Source organism: Apis mellifera, linkage group LG1 (assembly GCF_003254395.2).
Source record: "Apis mellifera strain DH4 linkage group LG1, Amel_HAv3.1, whole genome shotgun sequence".
In the NCBI taxonomy this organism is placed as follows: Eukaryota; Metazoa; Arthropoda; class Insecta; order Hymenoptera; family Apidae; genus Apis; species Apis mellifera.
This window is the reverse complement of record NC_037638.1, coordinates 4,892,428-4,915,272: the sequence shown is the minus strand read 5'-3', so window position 1 is coordinate 4,915,272 and position 22,845 is coordinate 4,892,428. Positions and strand designations below refer to the sequence as shown.

Sequence of the window (22,845 nt, the reverse complement as noted above, 5' to 3'; positions counted from 1 at the left end):
CGGCCGAAGGCAAAGAAGGGACGCGTGTGCTGCGTGTCGGCGCATGATCCCTCCTCTGTCGAGATCAAAGACAGGCGAACACCGGCAAAGAAAGCAATCGTTCGAAAGAACGAACGATGGTTATAGAATGGAAGTCGATCTTCGTCCCTCGTGTTGGCTGAAATCACGCGAAGGTGTATACCGATGATCGTTAAGCCCGATCGAGAACGACAAAAAGGGAAAGTCGTTTGTTTGCCGACTCTCTTAATGGCCGTCTTCGGCCGAGTTGGTAATTGGCGCGTCCGCGCACGTTCCCCCCACCCCAGCGCATCATTCTTTCTTTCTTCATCTCTCCCACTACGCATTTTCATACCGTGCGCACACCGATCACTTTCATCCCCTCCCTTTTCTCACGTTGTTTCGTCGTTTCGCCGCACTTGTCGCACCCCGCTCCTTCCAAGTCGTTGCACCTTCCCGAAGACCCTTTTCCCATCCTATAGCTCGCACACTTTTTCGTGGCCGCATCGAACATTTGAAACGGCTAACGTTTGCCCAGTCACTTACTACTCGCTGAATACTTCAACGGAAACGGTCTGCGTCGCGAAGGAAATCGTTCGTGGACCGTTCGCTCGTTTGAATTGCGACTCGCTTTGTCCTACGCCGACGAGGAAACTGGAAAGGATCCCTATCTTTTCACGAAAGAACCAATGTATCTTTTTCTTGTTATTGCATTGAGCGTTTACATTGTATAGAGTAGTATTGTTTCTCAACGTTTTTTTCAAAAATACCCTCTTTCCATTGTAACACTTTCTATAGTATTTTTTTTATACAAATAACGATTTTAATATTAAGATATTCTATAAGATAATATAAATTTATAGAGATCTTGTTAATACGTGTTATAATAATTTTAAAATAAATATTGATATTTTTAATAATGAACATATATTAATATAGTAGAATAAAAATATTAGAAGATTAATTCACATTATTATAATTCTCATAATTCATTACTATCTATTCTGCAATTTTGTTCACTTGTCATTTTTATGATAATTATTATTACCATTTATTGTAATTATTTATTAATCATTACTCTCAACTATACATCTATATATCCATAAATTCAACGATACACCTAAAAAAAAAAAAAAAGAAATGTAAATACACTTTAAGTTCTAAATGAAAACGAATATTTTATTTTGCATATAAATATACGTACACACAGTGCAGAAACCTCGGCGGTATTTCCACAACGGTCGCCGTTCTTCGAAATTCCTCATCAGTTTTCCTCCTCATCCCTCTTCTCAGCTACCGACTGTTCCGTCGAAAAGAAGCAACACGCGTTAATCCCCGACTTAGCGAAGGGACGCACGTTCGTTACACGCGTGGTGCACACGCGTGCACGCTCGTAACTCGCGTTGACGCGTACTAACGGTTCGGCAAACGACGTGCAGGGGTTGCTGGCGAGTTCATGTGCGAGCGTCACCCATCCAACAGGGCGACATAACTTTCCAGCCGAGACACGATGTGGCCGCAACCCCAACGTGGTGGTATACAACTGTGAAATATACTCGATGAAATTAGCGAAGGATAGGAGTTGGGATCGTGGACAAACAATTTTTCCTTGCGTTTCGCCTTTGTTTCGTTCGCACGAAGATGGAATTATAAACTGATAATATATTTTTATTTCTTTTTTTATTATATAAATTTTATTAATATAATGATTTTTAGTAGGGAAAATAATTTCTTTAATTTTTTTGAATTTTAGAGAAATGAATATTTTTTGTTACAAAATAGTTTCATTAAAATGAAATAACTTCTCTTCTCACTAAGTGATTATCGGTTTTAAAATATTTTTTTTTAAATGCAAAAGGAAATTTTATCGAAAAGAATAGATAAGTTTTTAAACAATTTGATACACCATTTAAAAGGAACTTATTGTATTTTATTTATTATCCTATTATTATTAATAGGAACTTATAGTTTTTTTGAAATGCTTTAAACTAATGAATTGTAATTCTTATATTCTTTTTGCTATTATTTTCTACGATCCAATTCCATCGATACTTTTGGAAGTATTAACTCAATATCAATTTGATATCAAGTTTGAAAGTAGAACTTTTAAAACAGTTTAAAGTACTTCAAACTAATATCAGTTACAATTCTTACATACTTTTTTCCTGTTATTTTTCTTTGCAAAGATTTTAATAAAATTTCAATGAGTTTTAATAAGTTTTATATATAAAATTCTAAAATGTGTGTGCATGATTTTTTTGTCTATGATTTTATAATTATAATAATCAATGATAATTGTGGAGATGAATACAAATTTGATTTTTAATTTCTAATAATAACATAAAAAAGCATTTTAGACAATTGCATCAATAGGATAATTAACAAAAATTAAATTCATTTTATTTAAATAAAACAAAGAACTGGAGAAATATAATTAAGAGATGTTTAATCATGAATTATCGTTCCCTTCGTTCTGAATTAATACATTCCACAGAGATTGTCTTTTTGCATATCCAGCATAATTATTCAGTTTTTATGGATGCACCGATGTGTTTTAAATAAAAGCATCGTTTCTCCGCGAAACAATCGAGGACGAGTGATTTTCCATATTCGACATTAGCTGGTTTACGGGCAGATTAATTACGTTTGAATAATGCATGCTGTGTTAATAAATCTCCGCAAATCGCCACCGAGAGAAATACAATCGAATTGTTCCACCAATCGTTCCTCTTTTTTTTTTTTCTTGCTACTTTGTTGTACGTGCGCGAAACGCAGATTTCGATTAAAAATAACAGAAATAAAATAACACAGTTTTTGTGAAAAATACATTTTGACAAAAAGTTCGTAAATAAATTGTAGATTTTTATATCAGATTTACGAGTAAAATACAGTTTTCAATTAAATGTCTATAAACAGAATTTTGATAAACGCCAATTTCGATAAAAAATTGATGATACGAAAGACTCGAAAGAATTTTTTTACGTAGGATACAGATCTCGATTAAAAATTCGAACAAATAAAAAAGAAAAGAAAAGAAAATAAATTTCAAAAATTAAAAATAGGTTATTTACGAAATTTCAATTATAAATATTATGTACTTACGTTAAAAACGTTTTTTTTCATAAACAGATAGGTTGAATAAACTTCGATCTCGATTACTTTAAACCGATTTAATATATTCAAATTTTATATCTGGCTCTATCCTTTTACGAACGTTGACACTTCCTTCGATGCCAAATTCGCTCTGCATTGCATACTAGTGGCTTAGTTTTGCGAATGATATCATCGACTGATTTATGGCACACTCTATAGTAACTTATGTTAGTCTACTCTTAGTTTTAAGAATGATGTCATTTAATTATTTATAATAATAATAAAATTTAATATATTAGATATAATTTATAATTATGAATAAAATATGAATACGTATAACAAAACTAAATAACAATCGTTTAACACGACGTGAGTCATGTTCACAACTAAATTGAACTACGTAAAACAAAAGAAAAAAGTACCTAGAAAAGTAGATATAAGTGCCATCTATTTAAAAGAGTAGAAATTTACTTATAGTGATATATATTTTTATCCAATAGAAATTATCTAAAAATTTTTTCTACAATTTTCATGCAGAAAAATTAAATTAAAACATTTATGAATTATTTATATCATATTTCATGATAAATTTTGCAGTTTAAAAGATAATTGTGTTATATAAATTATTTTTTTACTTGAAAAAATATTTAGACTATATATCACGTGACCTCAATTTCTAATTATTTCAAATGATGATGTTGTTACCAACTAAAATATATGTTAACTATCTATGTAACTAAAAAATTCCATATTTATATATAAATTATAATATAAATAATCTATTACTATTACATTAAATACTAATAATAATGTGTACATTTATCGCTTATATTTATATTTTTAATCTCATTAAATCAGTCATAGTAATTACAGAAAGATTAAAGAAATTCTTTTGTTTGTATTTTGATCACGATTCGATTTCTTGGTCACGCTCTACGAAATGGTTATTCGCATGGAGAATTGTCTCGTGTCTTCATTCGATTCGGAACATTTAGTAGACATTAAGGTGCGGTCATATGAATATTTAATCGGTCTGGCATTTTAATTTATTCAAATTAAAAGTACCCGCGGCGAACATTTACCCATTTCGGACTGAAACATAAGTCGTGTTCATGTTTGATATTTCGTTCTTGAATGGGAATAATCGTTGATATAGCTAGAACAAATATCGTTTCTAGATAAGTGTTCGAAAAATTTTCTACTCTAACAATTTGATTAAATAGTTATTTAATTAGAAATTATTTAATAGAAATTATTCTTAAGAATCGAATAATTTGTTAAAAAATTTCAGATAATTGAAAAATATTGAATTTGATTATTTGAACGATAAAAGATATCCTTGCAAAAAATTTATTTTACCAGTATCGTGCCTAACTTCATGGTTATTTGACAGTATCAAACATGGCGGCGATACATAATGAAATGCGCAATTGTATATTTTCGTAATTCAAAGTATTTTGAGTGTTTCTTTCGATTGTTTTATAATGTATTGTTATCATCAAATAATTTTTTTATTACTGGAGCTACAGATACATTTTTTTAAAAACAATAATGTGCAATATCAGGTATGTAATTATTTGACGTTATAAATATAAAGGAGAGGTTAAATTCAATCGTAATGGCGTAACTTTTAGACTTTTTACACATGATTTTGAATATATAATTATATTTTATTCTAGAAAACTCAAATTTTAGATATTTTTCTCATTTTCTTTCTCTATTTAAGTATTTGAAAAACGAAATGATTTTAATTAATATTATAATATTATCCTTATTACGATCGATTTGTGACAAAATATAAAGTACTTTTACCATTAACCATTCATTGATTTAATATGAACATTTTATCGATTGATTCGAAAAAAATAATCATACAATTACGTGCTCCACGCATCCGAACAAGTGCTATTAGCTATTTGCGGTTTAGTGGTTTCGTAATAGGCACGATATCCTTCTAGACAAGGATCCTTGCGTTCACTTCCTCATTATTGCGGTGAATCAACAGGTCACGTATCGTCGCGTCTCTATTATGAAGTAGTTTGCGTTCTTTTCCAATGCTCTTCCTTTATCATTTCCACGAAAAAAAAAAAATTATTATCTTTTATGTATCGTTTTATTATTTCAATTATTTTTTAATTTAATCATTCAATTAAGATTTTCTGAATATTCTCTTAAATATCATGAAAAGGATGAAACAAAGATTTGAGAAGAGTTTATTGAATTTTTTCTGAAAAATTATTCAATATTATTACTCGTACAAACTTACTGAAAAACTATTTATAATCAGAGAAGGGAAAAATTCAAACGAAAAGTAAAATAATGTGATTCGATCATTCTAATGTTATAAGGAACTAACCTCGCTGATTTCAGTAGAATTTACGCAAGCCTAGCTAGGCGAGAGAGTGATATTCCTGGCTTTTCGCGAGCGGCGCTCGACCGAGACGAATCACTTTCCGCGTATGAATCATCATTACGTTTCTACGAACACACGGTAAATTACAAATTGCATTTCCTCGCAGCGGACAGACTGAAAGCGACCGGCTACTCGAAATCTGGAGTGAACGCTGAGCCGTATAGGAAAAGAAAAAGGTCGAATTATCCTGTCGGAAGGACGCCGCAGGCTCGTCATTTCGCTCCGTGTACCGTGTCCCTCCTCTTTTGCTCTCTTTTTCCATCCGTTCCTTTCTCCATCTCTTTCTCTCTTCCTTTCGCCACCTGTAAACTCGGTTTAATGAATCGTAACCATATTATCTCGCGTTGCGCAACTCGTAAGATCCCTTTGAATTACCATAATGTCTCCAAGGTGAGAACGTTTTGTGAGCATCGAACACGTGAATATGTATAAGAGAAACTTATACATATAGACATGCGGTATCGTTCACGTGTATTTGGCCATTCGATCTGATCGAAAGATTAAATCGTGTTTCGATATAAATACCTACGTACGTATTTTTAGTATAGTATTAGAATATATTAAAATTATTCAAATTTTTTTCATAATTGATCTCACGCTCGACATTTAAAACTATTTTTAGCCTCATTAAAGTTAATTTAAAAATAAATATAATATCTCTTTTAAAAAAAACGATATTTAATATTTATCGATATTTATAAAAAAATATTATTTATTATTTTTTTTGCAAATTTTTTCGTCAAAAATGAATTCGATATCATTCTCGAGAAACGTATAAATATGACAACAACGGTATAAATATGAATATCAAGAGACGTTGAAATCTCACGATTTCCGCGTTGCGCGAATTGAAATTTTTCGAAACGGATCGCGCGCGAGCGTGAAACGGGATCCGACTGTAGCAATTCTAGATAAGCAATCGCAGAATAATCGGGCTGGTTCGCGCTCTTACTTAATTACGTAACCAGATTAATTAGCGCAATTATAATTAGCGGGTACAAATTGCAAGCGAGAGTGTCGCTCGATTAAAATGGACTGCGACGAATGAATCCATTCCGCTTCGTCTGCCTTTCGTCTCGACGTCATCGCTTGCTTTATTATTCGATATATAAAGAAAATTTTTTTTTTTTATAATTCGATAATAATAAAACTGTCACAAACGATATATTAAATTTACAATATTAATTATTTTATCTTTATTTTATTTTCTTTTCTTCTAAGATTATCTTTCTCTCTCTATATATAAACGAAGAAATCTAAATTTGATATTAATCTAATTCACTTAATAATTTCTTTTAATCGATATTATCGAATCAAATCTCGATTTATCTCTAGAGAAATTTCTTCTACCTGTGCCTGTGACTGGACGGAGATTTCTCAGCGTTTGAAAGTTTCCTTTTTCTTCCGTGGCAAATACGAAAGGAAGAGTGCAACACCGCATTGCCCAGAGTGCGTCTTTGATGGGCGCTCGCGATGAGGTGAGAGAAAGCGACAGCGCGAGAGGAAGAAAAGGCCGAGAAAGGGGAGGGGGGAGGTGGAATATTAATAGAAGATTTCTGTCCTGACTAATTTACCGCTTCCGTTAGCTCGTCGCGGACCGCTTCTTTGACGTTGCCCGCGAGATCTTTCTGCGTTCTCGTCGACGATTTGACCGATCCTCGCGAGAGGAAAGAGATAGATGCGGAAATATTCGTTCAAAATTTTTTTTTCTTTTTTTTTTATTAACTTAACTGACCAATTAAAATTCCATCAATATGACGAGTATTGATGCAGGACACGAATACATCAATACATTTTTATTCCTTTGAATGCAAGATATTTTAATAGACGCTAATGAAGCTTGTTACAATGTTAGTGAAGTATTTTGTACTTATAGATATTTCTATCGTGATTTTATGATATTTTTACTCGAATATATATATATTTTTTTTTTTATAGAAAGAACATATTAAATGAGAGATATTATAGTAGAATTTTATATTTGAAAGATAATTCTTAGTTTTTTTTTTTATAATTAAACATTGAATTCTTTTTTTGCCATTGCTTTATAGTTTTTATCGCGAAATTGTAAATATCACTGATACGTGCTGAATGTTGTTGTGCGCAATGATGTTTGCATTCGCGGATTGTTTTATTATCGCTTTCGAATAAAAGAAATCGTGACGCGTCGGGATTCACGTGCATTCGCGACGTTTTTAGCTACCAAAGATTAATAGGTATTCAATCAATTCTCTGATAACGAAGCTCGCTGAATTTACAGGGTGATACAAAAATGTTTATGGATTTTACTCAATTATTATTTGTCGCGATGATAAAATAAATAAAATAAATTTTACTTCTTTCTTTCCATAAGACATCAAATGTTTGCGCCTCGCGCAATATTAATGTGCGTTCACTTCGACTTCATTGAAGTCCATTACCGGGAGAGAAGATTCGCGAGCGAAAAACGAATCACGTTATCCCGCGTAATTGCGCGTCGCATTATTCAAACGGTCCGCGTGCGCGGACCGCGCCGCTATTTGCACGCGCTTGCGCAGCCGCAGTTATGCACAACGTGACGCGTGTACGCTGCACCATGCGAACTACGAGTAACGCGAGTGCATTGGCGCACCGGGACAAATTGGACGACTTTGTGTTCCCGATTCGTGCTCGGATTTCGGAATCTTGTATAATATAAGAAAGAAATATACACGCATTTCTAAGAAAAAGTAATTTATTTCTCTGATCCTTTCCTCTTTTTATAGGTTATCTTTAACTACAGAAAGTATTTGTAATTTTACGATGAGAATATTATCATTTAAATAGATACTTTGTGCCTGTTTCAGAATTGTTTAAAGATAAAAATTGTAGATAAGTTATTTATAAATAAAATCTGTTAACAAAGCTAATTTGATCGAAAAGATGACAGGTACGCACGGTTGATCCGGTTATAGGGAATATTCCTAGGGAAAATTTCGTTTTCCCTAGCAAACTGTTGGACCGAGGCGGACTGAAAATTATAATGGAACGGCGTTCGATAATTTTTTGCGACAAAATATATGAACCGATAAATGTCATAGTGGAATGCGGCGGGCATTATTTAAACAGGTATATTACTTTATCTGGTAACCACCGATAACGAGTGGAACGTGCCTCGTTATTGCCCCGCTCGAGTGTCTGCGTGAAAAGTTCTCTGACGGTTATAACAACATTCGTGTGTGACACACACGACTCGTTTGCTTATCTGGAACACGCGTTTTCATTCGGCCGGCTCCCCCCCCCCCCCCCCCACACCGACAACTTATTTTTTGATTGTGCACGTCTCCCGCTTCTCATAATTGGATAAACGCACGCGAAAATGTGCTAACGTATCGAACGCTCGGGAAAACACGTGGGATATTATATAGGGTGATCCAAACGGATGGGTCAGAAATCGTATATACATTTCTCGGAAATATCGATCTTTCTTCGAGGTAGGTTTTTCAAAATTGGCGATCTCTTTTTTTTTTTTATTTTAAATCAGATTCAGAAGTACTTTTAATGCAATGATTTTTTAATAATAATAATTTTAAATTCAAATTTTTACAGAAAGATTGTTCTTAAGCGATATTTAAATAAAATTTTTGTCAATTTTGAAAATTTACTAAGATATTTTTATTTCTTTATAATGATATTAAATTTTTTAGAAAACTAATAATTTCGATTAATTTTTTTCAAAAATATTCAAACAATTCATGTAATCGAATATACTACACGATTCATTCACACGAGAGCACCATTTTCATATTTTATGCCTTAAAATTTCTTGAACTGCTTTTGTTGCAGATCATCTCGTACATTCATTCTAAGAAAACTGTTGCTCGATTTCAGAAGAATTTTCAAGATCAAGAACGATTGAAATTCACAAATTCGAAAGCATTGAGGTTCGTTTATACGAATACCATTCTTACATTATACATAACACGTAGATTTCTTTAAAGAAACGTATAACTTCAGGTCGATAATTAAGTTGAATTTGGTATAGAATTATTAATTTATATTAACGTTAATATATTTATTATATTACATTTATTATATCGTATGGAAACAGAAATAATGTCGATTCTATATTAAATAACTATAATATTAAAACAATACATATAAATTTTATAAAATTTTCTAATAAATTTTAATTGAAAATAGAAATGGTAGAAATATATATTTGAATAACATTTGAATCCCGCGAAAAAATTGTTTCGTAGCAGCACTAATGCTGCAGTCTAATCGCATCTAACTTCATTCCAATGATTTGGCGGGATCAAAGATGGCGGTGATACGTAGTGAGAGTACGCGAATTTTTTCGTGGTTTATTGCGCAATTTTTGGTGTTTTCTCGAAAAGTTTTGTGAAGTGTTGTTACTATCTAATGATTCTTTTATTACTGCATCCGGACAGCATGATTATTGGACAGCAATAACGTGAAATATGAGGTATTTATAAAATGCCATTAATTTCTCCGTAGAGGTTAATCACCAAACGTTTTCGTCGCGTCATATACGCAATTTATATCACGTCACGAATATTATTCTCAAAATCTTTATTAATATATAATACACGTTTCATATCATAGTAAAAAAATTAACTATTATATATTATATAGTATATTAACTACGTGAAAAATTTCAAAGTTCTCGCTAGAATCCTCGATTATTGACAGACGGTACGATCCACGATCCCAAGAAAAATGATCGTTAAACTCATAAAATAAAAAGAAAACGAGAGGAAAAAAGGAATTCAAAGGGAGAACAATCGAAAGCAGTTCGTGAATATAAAATGATCCACGACTCGTTCGCATGAGTGGCTCGTCTATTCCGAAGGTTCTTTGTTCGAGCGTCCTTTATCGTACGTTTCTCTGAGCATTTTTCACGCAAAGTAGCGGCCGTCCAGTGATTTCTAGGCGCATGTCGACGCGGACTCCGGTGATTTATTATGCGCGAGACGCGGCGGTGCGCGAACCAAGCATAAAGACGAGCCACGGCGACGCTTTATTTCATTTTACGGTCACCCTTTGCCCGTTGCAACTTTATTGCGAAATTCATTTACGCTGCGCCACGGAGAGAGGCTCTTGTCGTTGCCCAGCTAAAAGGGCGTAAAGGCCGCGATAATTGAAGTCGCGACGAGCCACCGCCCTATTAACCATCCTTTATGATCGCGCCTGTTTATTACCAAGTATCAAAAATTAAGGAAAATATTACGTTGTCGATGTATGCAATATATTATACGATATTTGAATATTGGCTTTTGTAGTGTACAGAATGTTTCATTATACATTATTAGGAACCTTTTAAGAATTTATAACTATTGTGTTGTCTATAAAATAAATTAAATTTTATAAATTTTATTAATAATTGGAAATTTTAGTCATTCGAGATTTGAGATATGCGAAGCTGCAATAATAATTTTAATTAATATTTTTTTTTATTTTCTTTACTTTTTTTTAGATTCTTTATAAAATATTCTATATATTAATTGGAAAATTAATTGATGAATAATATATTATGAAACATCCTATATCCTTCTTAAAATTGATATTTGATACTGAAAATTGATACGTGTCTATAATGAAATAATGAATTGTATTATGTGCATTATAGATAGATATTGACAATATCAAAAAGCAATCAAATAAATAGGATCATATAAAAATGAAATAATAGAAAAAGTATATACAAAAATTGATTTTATGATTAATTGTTTTTTCTTTTTTTTTTTTTTTTTTTTTTTTTTTCATTTAGATTTTTGATGATTCAATTGAATGAAGTAGGGCGGTTTGTTATACAAAATTGAATTCCTGAAAAATTGGAAAGATATAAAATTCTATCACATATTTTTACAATTAAAAAATTTCTATCAGAACTCGGTAATTATTAATAGATGGAACGATATTCTTTTGTTATAGTTTTGTCACATTTTTTCACTATTAATTTGCATTACAGTAAAATCAAACGTTTATTTTATTATAAAAGTATAACTTAATTTTTTATTATCTTGTACTTTTATTGGATTATTTATCAAACATTAATAATTTGCATTAACGGCCGGTAATTAGTAAATTGTTGGAACTATCTCCCTTCTCTTGTTACATATGTATTTTCAATTAGCTGTAACTGAAATGATGAGTATCTGTTGGGGGAGGGGGGGTAATGTTATCGTGTATGCGCTGTTATTGCATTGTTCTATTGCAACAATGCGTATGGTACTGATATTAAAGGAACAGAAATGATGGAAGGGGTTTGAAATTATCAGTGTACAATGGAACTCACCCTCCCATTCTTTGTTTAGAAAAGCAATTTGAAATTTTATTAGTTTTAACATTAGAACAATTATATTTATATTTTATTTATGTTATTCTTAAATATTATCATTACAACTAATCAGCACTTATCAAAATGAAATATTGAAAAATAAATTTTTATTTTAACACGTTAAGACTGATCAATATAAAATATAATATAAGATATATAATCTAGTTAGAATAAAATGCTTTCAATATTATTATTTCATATATGTTAATATTCTTTTAATTAATCTTTATCATATATTTTTCTTTGTTCTAGGTAAGTAATTTGAGATCATCCTTATAATCTTATATCGATGAGGCAAAATTTTTGAGACAGTGTGGTGGTAAGTTAAATTTCAAGAGTAACAATTATTAATTTATTACTTATAGAGAGATAGAAAGAAGAAATCTAAGAAAGTTGTTTGCACGTGATTATTTATTTATTATTAAATTGCAATATGTTTTAATTCGCTAAAACTTTCTAGTAATTCTTATTTTTATTTATTGATTCTCTTAGAAATAACTTTCTTTTTATCTCAAACAAAAATAAGTATGTCTATCTTGATGGTAGATGCAATGTCATCTTCATTTATATCTTTATTATAGCTGTATAAACCTGTCTGACACTCTTGAGAGACTAGTTACTTATCTTTATCCCATTCAGATTTTATAGTTCTCATTCTTTATCTTAATAAGACACTGCTTCTTCACATACTTTCTTTTTATTTATTTATTTTTTTTATTTTTATAATTACACATAGCTACAAAAAATATTTATATATTTCATCAAATGAATTAATGTACAAATTTCAAAAGAAAAAAAAAAACTATTCTGTAATTTAAAAATAATCTAAATTATCCATATCTAATCAAACAAATCAAACATGAATAAATCCTATTCAACCAAGTTTAGAACACGCATATCTTTAATATTAAAATAATATTATGTATCATAGTGCTAATAATTATTCCTCTCTAAATAGCTCATTTAAAAAAGCTCTAAAAGACACATGATGTTTTCCAATCAATTACGAGACAGATTCTTCCTCATCTTCTCTCCTTCAAGCTCTACATAATAGTTCTCTGTATAATAGCTCCCCTGTATAAATATAAACACGTTAGAGAGAAGTGTAAAATCGAGCTCTTCCTCGCGTAACCTTTACGTATACGATAACTAAATTAACCATCGCGTCTCGTGTATATGTAACTCGTGCGTGCGCGCATGCGCGCGTGCAAGTTAGCCGATTCGAGTGCGAGCGTGGATCCATGCACATATCCTGCATATGAACGTGGCCCCCGCAATATATTACCGTGCGCGATGTCTCGTGCAATTTACGTACGATTATGCAGATGTGCTCGAGGCTCGCCCACGTATTACGTGTTACAGGCAGAGTGGGAAGAAGAGAAGTGAGGTTATGGTTTCGGCATCAACGGATATATCGAAAGGAATACGGTATAGTGTACAGCGCCACCGCGTTTACTACCGTTCCTTTACTCGTCATCGAATTAATTTTTTTTTTCTTTTTTTAAAGAAATTACGTAGAATGTAATTACTCGAGCCTTGAAAAGAATCAAAATTATTCCTGCGAAATTAATTCGAACGTTTATTCGTAAAAAAAAAATGATTGTCATCGTTCTTCCTCGCAAAATAATCCGTGAAAAATCGCATGTAAAATTGCACCGTAACGTGGAAGATCACAATATAATCTCAGACCTCGTTCACGTAACGGAAAATGCTGGAATATTAAATATATCGATTCTTCGTAAATCGTGAATAAAAATTTCGTTGTAAATTTTTTTTTTAAATTTCCTTAAACTTGATCGTAATCAAATATATCCGTCAAATTCTTGTTACTTGCCGTGACGCGAGAAAATCGAGTGACATTCATTCGCTCGGTAGAAATTTACCTTTCGGCGTAGAAATGCAAACCGAAACGCGGCTCACCGATTACAGGAAGGGAGCTCGAGGGGAAAATACGAGCGTCAGATAACGGCCGGCCTGTGTACACGTGTAAGCGTACAACCCATTAATCCGACCGTGTCGCATTGATCTATCATTGTCCTGTAGACCGCTGTGATATACACATCTGAGCTTGATACATAATAGATCGCGGGCACAGGCTGCCACGACGCAAATAGCGGCCCCTAATACGCGCGAGCTTTGGCGTATGAAAAGTTACGGATAATGCCGGATCCTAATCCTGTGAAATTTTATTTTTCGTATTTTTTTTTTTTCTTTCATATCCGGCTCTTAACGTGATTGGTTAATTTAGATTGTAATTTGATTTGTAATGGAGATTTGTAGTCTCATATTTTTTGATTTTTAACTTTAGCTTCGATTTCCGTGATAATTCAAATTTATTTTGAATAATAAGAAAGAAAGATGGATTTATCTCGTAATTTTTGTTTTTCGAAAAATAAAGGAAGATTAATTTGAAATAAATAAATATGGCGGAGTTGTTACGTGAAAATGAATATTTTTTTTTTTTTAATTTCGAATGTATCGAATGTAATGATTCTAAAATATTATTTTAATTGGAATTACAGTTTGTCTGATATCCGATATCGATTAAAAAAAAAAAAAAAATCTGACCCATTTTTCTCGTAAATCTGACGATTCGCGTCCGTGTTAAAGGGCAAAATTCGCGGCTCGACGCGAACAAGGGTGGAAAACGAGGGAGGAGGAACGAGAGAAAAAGAGATGAAAAAAAAAAAAGGGTTCGTTGAAGCCGGTCGAGCAGCGAGGAATGAAACCACTCTTGATTTTAATGGTAGACGAACTTTGCCGCTCGCCAAGTTTGAAGTTCCAGGTAACTCGATTAATGGATATTCGGTTTGCACGAGGTTACTCGCGGCCGTGTAATTGAGTCTAATTCACACCGAAACTCGTGATTAATGATAAAGCTAACTCGCTGAAATTTCATGGCGTATGTAGTACGTAGTACTTCCTCCCCCATCCCTCCCCCCACCTTATGCTTCTTACTTCCTATTAATGAGTTATCGATTTTCGAGTACCCGTCGTCTCGATGAAATATTCATTCGCCAAGTCTAATTTCGATCACAACGCCGTTTCCGTTTTGCTCGATGCAAACAGCCTTTCCGCTAGATGCATCGAGCAACGATAATTAATATTAAACGTTGTCTTTTCTATTTCGTATATATTGCACTCACCTCGAGATTATGTGAGAACGATAAATGTAGAAACGATTAATAATATAAAATTATATAAAGATTAATAAGAAATAGAGAAAAAATCGTTTAAAAGTTTGATACAATTTATATTTGCTAAAGACTAAAGATTGGAAGGTTTAAAGTAATCGAGTGTTGAACCGAACCCGCCCGATTATTGCCGAACCGACCCGAAGTCGAACTCGCTTCGTCAATTGCCGAATCAAATGCGAGAGCGTCACGATCTTACCCGAATTTTTCCGAAGATTTTAAACGGGGCTCGAGAGCCTTATATACTTGTACATTTAATTGATTAGTAAAGACGAAATCTTCCATGTTCCTTTCCTTTTAAATTTGTTGTGAAAAATCATTTACAAAGTATCACGATGAAATAGTTATCTTTCAAAAATAATTTCAATCGTAATTATGAAAAATAGAAAATAAGAAATTCATTTATTTTACGTAAAAGAAATTTGAGTATCTTAAATAAACCATTTCCTTGCATTCACCAATATAGTTATGGGATAAACTTTGAAAGAGCGAAATGGTATACAAGCAATTTGTATATTCCACGGTCTTGATTTGCTTTTGTTGCGTGAAATCACTTTCATTCGATACATGATCCTCTTTTTACGCGATATCAGTAATGCATGATATTCGATCAACACTTTTCGCGATTTGTCACATGCATATCATTCTACCCCAACGTTTCCCCATTGTACTCGGTTCGCACACGTGTAACCGCATAAAACATAACACTCTTGAGGTTATCGATACTGAATCTTGTTCTTTCTGACCACCATGGAGTAAAATGAAACCTTGATGTATACCGTGTCCATGTACACGTAATAGTTTCTTCGTTTATGATCCCTGCATCCATCTACCCGTCTCGATGGGTATACTCGTTTCCATCTATTTTAAAAATGTTCTGATCGATGCATATAATTAAAAAAAATTAAAACCAAGATGAAAAAGAATTAAACAATTAGAATCGTACGTTTTCTATTAATTTTATTCACACGATCAAAAAAATTAGAAATATAAAAATCGATCGATTTTTACAACGAAACAAATAGTCGTTTCCCCCGCTCGAAAAAAGCCATTCGTTCCATCCGATTCCTGGGAGAACGAGATCGAGAATACAGGTTATTATCACGTCACTCGTTATACAAACCAGTCGGCCATTATCCTTCCGCTTTTTCCCTCTAAATAAACGACGTTAATTCGTCTTAATGCGGCGCATCCGGCGATACGCAAGCCCCCCCGTTCCTCGAAATCCTTCGAAAAGGGAAGCGATACGCGCGATGCCTCGCTTCTTTCCTCGCGGTCCCTTTCTCGTTTCGCGGAAAACGCTACGTCGAATATTCCGTTGTTGCAACAATGCGACTTTACGACCTGGAACTTCGTACCTTTTTTAAAACGTAATTAAACTTTTTTACTATTTCGCTATCGAAGTGGAGACTCTCCCAATAATTAATATTTTTTTCCGCAACAAAATAATTCCAAGAATACGCGCAACGATAAACAAATTTTGAATAAAAATATACGGGAGAAAAATAATTCGAATCAATATCGAAAATTCGTATCAACGTTTTCTCTAACGCCTCTTCATCCGAATAAACACGAAGAAACACCGGGAGAAGAACAACAGAACGGGTTACATTACAAGTCTCGTCAGAAATAGCTTAATTAAAGGTAAAATAGTTATTAAAGCGAGAGGCGAGAGTTGTCAGCGAGTATCGTTTAAAGAGTGGAGGAGTGGGGGAAGGCAGGTGGCGGTAGCTGCGCGAAGCTCCGCTCATTAACGCGCTTATTAAGATCGCTCCACGATTAATTTCAACCCGTGCAGAGTTATTCACTTTAGGAAAGACAACAGAATTTCTCCCTCTCTCTCTCTCTCTTTCCCTTCCCCCACCTCTCTCATCGATGGTAATAATTTCTCACGGGTTAATACGCGAGCGGATACACATATACATACACATACGTGTTCTGCTCACGACGCTGCTTGCCCGGCCCACGCGAAACGCTTTTGCCACCCAATATATACGAGCTATTGTCTCGGGAATCATTATTGTTGTGCAATGCTGAAATTACGGGCGGATCCTTCGCTTTGTGCGTGATACGTACAACTCTCACGGGGATACGGCGGAATATGCGGAGGAGTGGTGGAGGGGGGAGAGGGGTGTGAGAGGATAGTCTCCCCCCCCCCCTCTCCCTCTTAACCCGTCGACGATTGGCAAATTGTTTTATCATAATGATAATAATTTCTTTGGCTCGATAGTTGGCCATTGTTGTCCGATCTCCTGGCGCGCGATAATTTTTCCCTCTCCCCCCCTCTCCCCAAGAATCTGGGATCTTGTTAGAATCGAAATCGTCGATATTGGTTCTCGGTTCTTGATTTCTGAGATTTTTTTTTTCTATTTAGATCAGCAGTATTATAATTTAAAAATGTTCTTAGTTACGTGAATTTTTTTTTTAATATGAAAATTTTTATTATCTTAATAAATTGTAAAAAAGATTTTTAAAAATTAAAAAGGAATCGTTGTTCTTTCTCTTGGATCAGTAATATTATAGTCTAAAAATATTAGTTACGTGAATTTTTTTTTTAATATGAAAATTTTTATTATGTTAATAAATTGTAAAAAGATTTTTAAAAATTAAAAAGAAATCATTGTTCTTCCTTTTGAATCAGCAGTAGTATTATAGTCTAAAAATGTTAATTACATGAATTTTTTTTTAATATGTTAAAAAAAAATTTTTATTATGTTAATAAATTATAAAGATTTTTAAAAATCGTCAAAATTAAAAAGAAATCGTTGTTCTTCCTCTTGAATCAGCAGTAATATTATAGCCTAAAAATGTTAGTTACGTGAATTTTTTTTTTAATATGAAAATTTTTATTATCTTAATAAATTGTAAAAAGATTTTTAAAAATCGTCACAATTAAAAAGAAATCTGTTGTTCTTTTGGATCAGCAGTATTATAATTTAAAAATGTTCTTAGTTACGTGAATTTTTTTTTTAATATGAAAATTTTTATTATATTAATAAATTGTAAAAAGATTTTTAAAAATCATCACAATTAAAAAGAAATCGTTGTTCTTCCTCTTGAATCAGCAGTAGTATTATAGTCTAAAAATATTAGTTACGTGAATTTTTTTTTAATATGAAAATTTTTATTATGTTAATAAATTGTAAAAAGATTTTTAAAAATCGTCACAATTAAAAATAAATCGTTGTTCTTCCTCTTGAATTAGCAATAGTATTATAGTCTAAAAATGTTCTTAGTTACGTGAATTTTTTTTTTAATATGAAAATTTTTATTATGTTAATAAATTGTAAAAAGATTTTTAAAAATCGTCACAATTAAAAAGAAATCGTTGTTCTTCCTCTTGGATCAGCAGTATTATAGTATTATAGTCTAAAAATGTTAGTTACGTGAATTTTTTTTTTAATATGAAAATTTTTATTGTCTTAATAAATTGTAAAAAGATTTTTAAAAATCGTCACAATTAAAAAGAAATCTGTTGTTCTTTTGGATCAGCAGTATTATAATTTAAAAATGTTCTTAGTTACGTGAATTTTTTTTTTAATATGAAAATTTTTATTATATTAATAAATTGTAAAAAGATTTTTAAAAATCATCACAATTAAAAAGAAATCGTTGTTCTTCCTCTTGAATCAGCAGTAGTATTATAGTCTAAAAATATTAGTTACGTGAATTTTTTTTTTAATATGAAAATTTTTATTATGTTAATAAATTGTAAAAAGATTTTTAAAAATCGTCACAATTAAAAATAAATCGTTGTTCTTCCTCTTGAATTAGCAATAGTATTATAGTCTAAAAATGTTCTTAGTTACGTGAATTTTTTTTTAATATGAAAATTTTTATTATGTTAATAAATTGTAAAAAGATTTTTAAAAATCGTCACAATTAAAAAGAAATCGTTGTTCTTCCTCTTGGATCAGCAGTATTATAGTATTATAGTCTAAAAATGTTAGTTACGTGAATTTTTTTTTTAATATGAAAATTTTTATTGTCTTAATAAATTGTAAAAAGATTTTTAAAAATCGTCACAATTAAAAAGAAATCTGTTGTTCTTTTGGATCAGCAGTATTATAATTTAAAAATGTTCTTAGTTACGTGAATTTTTTTTTTAATATGAAAATTTTTATTATATTAATAAATTGTAAAAAGATTTTTAAAAATCATCACAATTAAAAAGAAATCGTTGTTCTTCCTCTTGAATCAGCAGTAGTATTATAGTCTAAAAATATTAGTTACGTGAATTTTTTTTTTAATATGAAAATTTTTATTATGTTAATAAATTGTAAAAAGATTTTTAAAAATCGTCACAATTAAAAATAAATCGTTGTTCTTCCTCTTGAATTAGCAATAGTATTATAGTCTAAAAATGTTCTTAGTTACGTGAATTTTTTTTTTAATATGAAAATTTTTATTATGTTAATAAATTGTAAAAAGATTTTTAAAAATCGTCACAATTAAAAAGAAATCGTTGTTCTTCCTCTTGGATCAGCAGTATTATAGTATTATAGTCTAAAAATGTTAGTTACGTGAATTTTTTTTTTAATATGAAAATTTTTATTGTCTTAATAAATTGTAAAAAGATTTTTAAAAATCGTCACAATTAAAAAGAAATCTGTTGTTCTTTTGGATCAGCAGTATTATAATTTAAAAATGTTCTTAGTTACGTGAATTTTTTTTTTAATATGAAAATTTTTATTATATTAATAAATTGTAAAAAGATTTTTAAAAATCATCACAATTAAAAAGAAATCGTTGTTCTTCCTCTTGAATCAGCAGTAGTATTATAGTCTAAAAATATTAGTTACGTGAATTTTTTTTTTTAATATGAAAATTTTTATTATCTTAATAAATTGTAAAAAGATTTTTAAAAATTGTCGTTCTTCCTCTTAAATCAGCAGTAGTATTATAAAAATATTAGTTACGTAAATTTTTTTTTTAATATGAAAATTTTTATTGTCTTAATAAATTGTAAAAAGATTTTTAAAAATCGTTACAATTAAAAAAAAAATCGTCATTGTGAAGAAAATGTCAATAAGAATATTTATAACGAGAAACAATGTGTAGCGCGTAGTGTTATTAACGAGCGTGTAATGCACCTTTGCGACATCGCGAGACGCATAAGTCCGCTCTAAAATAGACTCGCAACTCGTTCGGTACACTGTCTCTGTCCGTTATCTATTTCTGGTAAGGGTCCGTAAAACCGTTCGAAGCCGGATCCTGGAAGCGGCTGCGAACAAATCTCGCCGCCACGACCTTTTCGCGCGCGAGTTGTAGAACAGTTGACAGAAAATTCGTTCGGGATTTACTACGGGCTGTCAATTCGTGGCGCATAAACGTCCAGCCGGAAAAATGAAATGCTGATCCCTTAGCCCGATTCATTAATGACAATACGTTATACCTCACGGCGCTACGTGGACTGCATTACTGACATTTCTATGCGGGGAGAAAGGTGTATCGATGTCGGCATAAATCTCCGCATGAACTGCGCGCATAAACATATTCACGTGATCGCGTCTCTCAACCAGCGGGGGAAAAAATCGCTCTCCGTCTTGTTTTCTCCTTGTCGCTGCCGTTCGTTGTGTCTCTGTTGCGTCTTAGGTCTACCCACGTGCGAAAATTTCCCGTGCGAAAGAAAGAACGCTGTAAGAAGTTTTCCTCGAGAGAAGAAATATAGTTAAAAGTGGAGCGATAATTATTGGAAATTTCGATGTATGTGTACCAATAATTTATTTTTATAGCCCTTGAATCGCCACTTGGAAATTGCGAAATTGAGATATACGTTCTATTTCGTTATATCGAAGTCGAAGTTATTGATATTAATCTATAAATTTATTGCAGTTTTAACACGTATCGTAACTTGCGATCAGTCAAGTAAATTAAATTAATTCGTATCAAAATTATCTGTATACAATTTCAAGGTAATAATTATCATATAGCGAGACAGAAATCCTATTTAGTTTCTTTAATTAATGAAATATTGAAAAGTACCCAAATTTCTGAAATATTATGTATTACGTATACGTAACTTAAACTTCGAACTTCGGGATAGTTCGGAAAAGTTCGGACGAGATCGCATTTTTCTTACATCGCGAGTCCGCCCGATCTCGCCCGATCTCGCCCGATCTCGCCCGATCTCGCCCGAATTTTTCCGATTCGTCCCGAATTTATAATTTCGGTTACAACTAATCAACCAAGCGTCACATCTTAATCTGCTAAAAATTTGGTATAACGTAATCGTCATTTAGTGCAACATAATCCTTACACTTAACTGTCTCATCAATCAATTTATCTCAAATACTTATTAGCCACATATCGCAGATCGATGTTAAACGACAAAGACAAGTTCGTCGTGCCGTGTGATCACGTAAATTCAGAAATAGAATCGGTCGTGCGACAAGCTGTTCTCCGAGATAGGTCAATAAAGCGTCTCGTTAATATCAAGGAAACACGTACGTCCCCGGGAAGTTTGACAGTAATAACTGACAATAACGACGCTCGCCGGCGACGTTTAACGACACATCGAAGGGAGAGCACGATGCTCACCGTGCCACCGAGGCCGTCCTAATTACCTGATTTAATTACCGCGACGGAATTACCGGTCGTTTCCGTGCCAGTCGGCACAATCGTGACACCCGTTACATATCTATGTAGCCCGTAACCGAACTAACGCGAAATCGAGGCTCCCGATCAATTACCACGATTCATCTCTGCATGGCCACGCGTTTCATTTGATCGCGGTTGCTTGTCTCATTTCATACCGATTCGATCTTTCTTTTATCTCAAAGTACGGAAGAAAGATTTATCAAAAATATTTTTTTTTTCACTCTAAATAGCTATCTCTTGTGAATCCTTCGATTAAAAAAATACTTAATGACTTGATTATCCAAATAATAAAAAAATTACAAATTATAATAGGAATCAAATGTTCAAGTAATTATCGATTTATATAATTATTTCAAGAGGATTTTTTTTCTTCGAGATACTTTGAATCAAAGTTCAATTCCCTTCATCCTTGCATCATTTATCACGTTGGCGAGAATAATGATGATATACAATATCAAAATCAATATAGGATCAGCGATGAAACTCGATCACTGGTTTATTCTTAAAGAATACCGAGATTCTCCCGGCCTTGCCGCGCGAATAATCAGGCACGTAGTTGCGTGGTCGCCAATTTTTTCGTCGTCACTTATAGCCGATAAATTTGAGGTTGATTACCCCTCTTTGAGGCGCGGCGTAAATGCAGATGAGCAAATACATGTACACGTATATATACACGTGCACGCGAAACGCTCACACTGTTGGAGATGGCAGAAGGTGCAGCAAGCACTTGGAGTCGATGGTGAGTCACCGTATGACATTTGACCCCCACCAGTCGTCTTCTGGTACTCAGGGATTCTCAAACGATCCTTCTTTTTTCCTTTCTATTAATTTTGTTTATCTTGTAAGTACACGTTGAAAAATAAGAAAAAAATTTAAATGACCATTATGAATTATTGCAAACGATTTTTTTTTTTTGCTTTGTAATTTAATAATCATATTATATGAAAAAAATACTTGATTTTTTTTCACTTACAAAAAAATTGATATTGCAAATATTAAATTTTAAATTTAGAGAGAAAAATTTGAGAAATAAAAATATTTCGTTTACATTAATTTTACAGTCATCTTATTAAATTACGAATTTATAAATATATTTTTATTTAACGTCGCATTATATTATTATATTTTATAAAATGTGAAATTAAAAATATATCATTGATAATAATACTCGTTTAATCAATTATTAATGCTCTCCAATTAAGACATTAACATCTTGACTTGAACGA

General features: G+C 32.1%; 1 protein-coding gene and 1 long non-coding RNA gene across 12 annotated transcripts in view; one reads left to right on the top strand and one right to left on the bottom strand.

Annotated features, from left to right (window-relative positions):
• LOC408616 (transcriptional enhancer factor TEF-1) overlaps positions 1 to 22,845 on the top strand; it is a 181,833-nt gene that overhangs the window by 95,708 nt on the left and 63,280 nt on the right. For 2 of the 11 annotated variants that reach the window (XM_016913824.2, XM_016913819.2), the window contains exon 1: positions 14,487 to 14,610. The exons of 8 other annotated variants lie outside the window; for them this stretch is intronic. In XM_016913824.2, coding sequence (XP_016769313.1) covers positions 14,502 to 14,610 — 109 coding nt within the window. In that variant the 5' untranslated portion in view covers positions 14,487 to 14,501. Of the gene's footprint in view, positions 1 to 9,307; positions 9,406 to 14,486; positions 14,611 to 22,845 lie in introns of those variants that run through there. One more of the 11 variants, XM_006562529.3, reaches the window with a different exon arrangement.
• LOC102654478 lies at positions 982 to 3,392 on the bottom strand. The gene is made up of 3 exons (XR_409475.3): positions 3,100 to 3,392; positions 1,202 to 1,540; positions 982 to 1,117 (listed from the first exon to the last, which is right to left on the bottom strand). It is a non-coding gene; the product is annotated as an uncharacterized LOC102654478 (long non-coding RNA).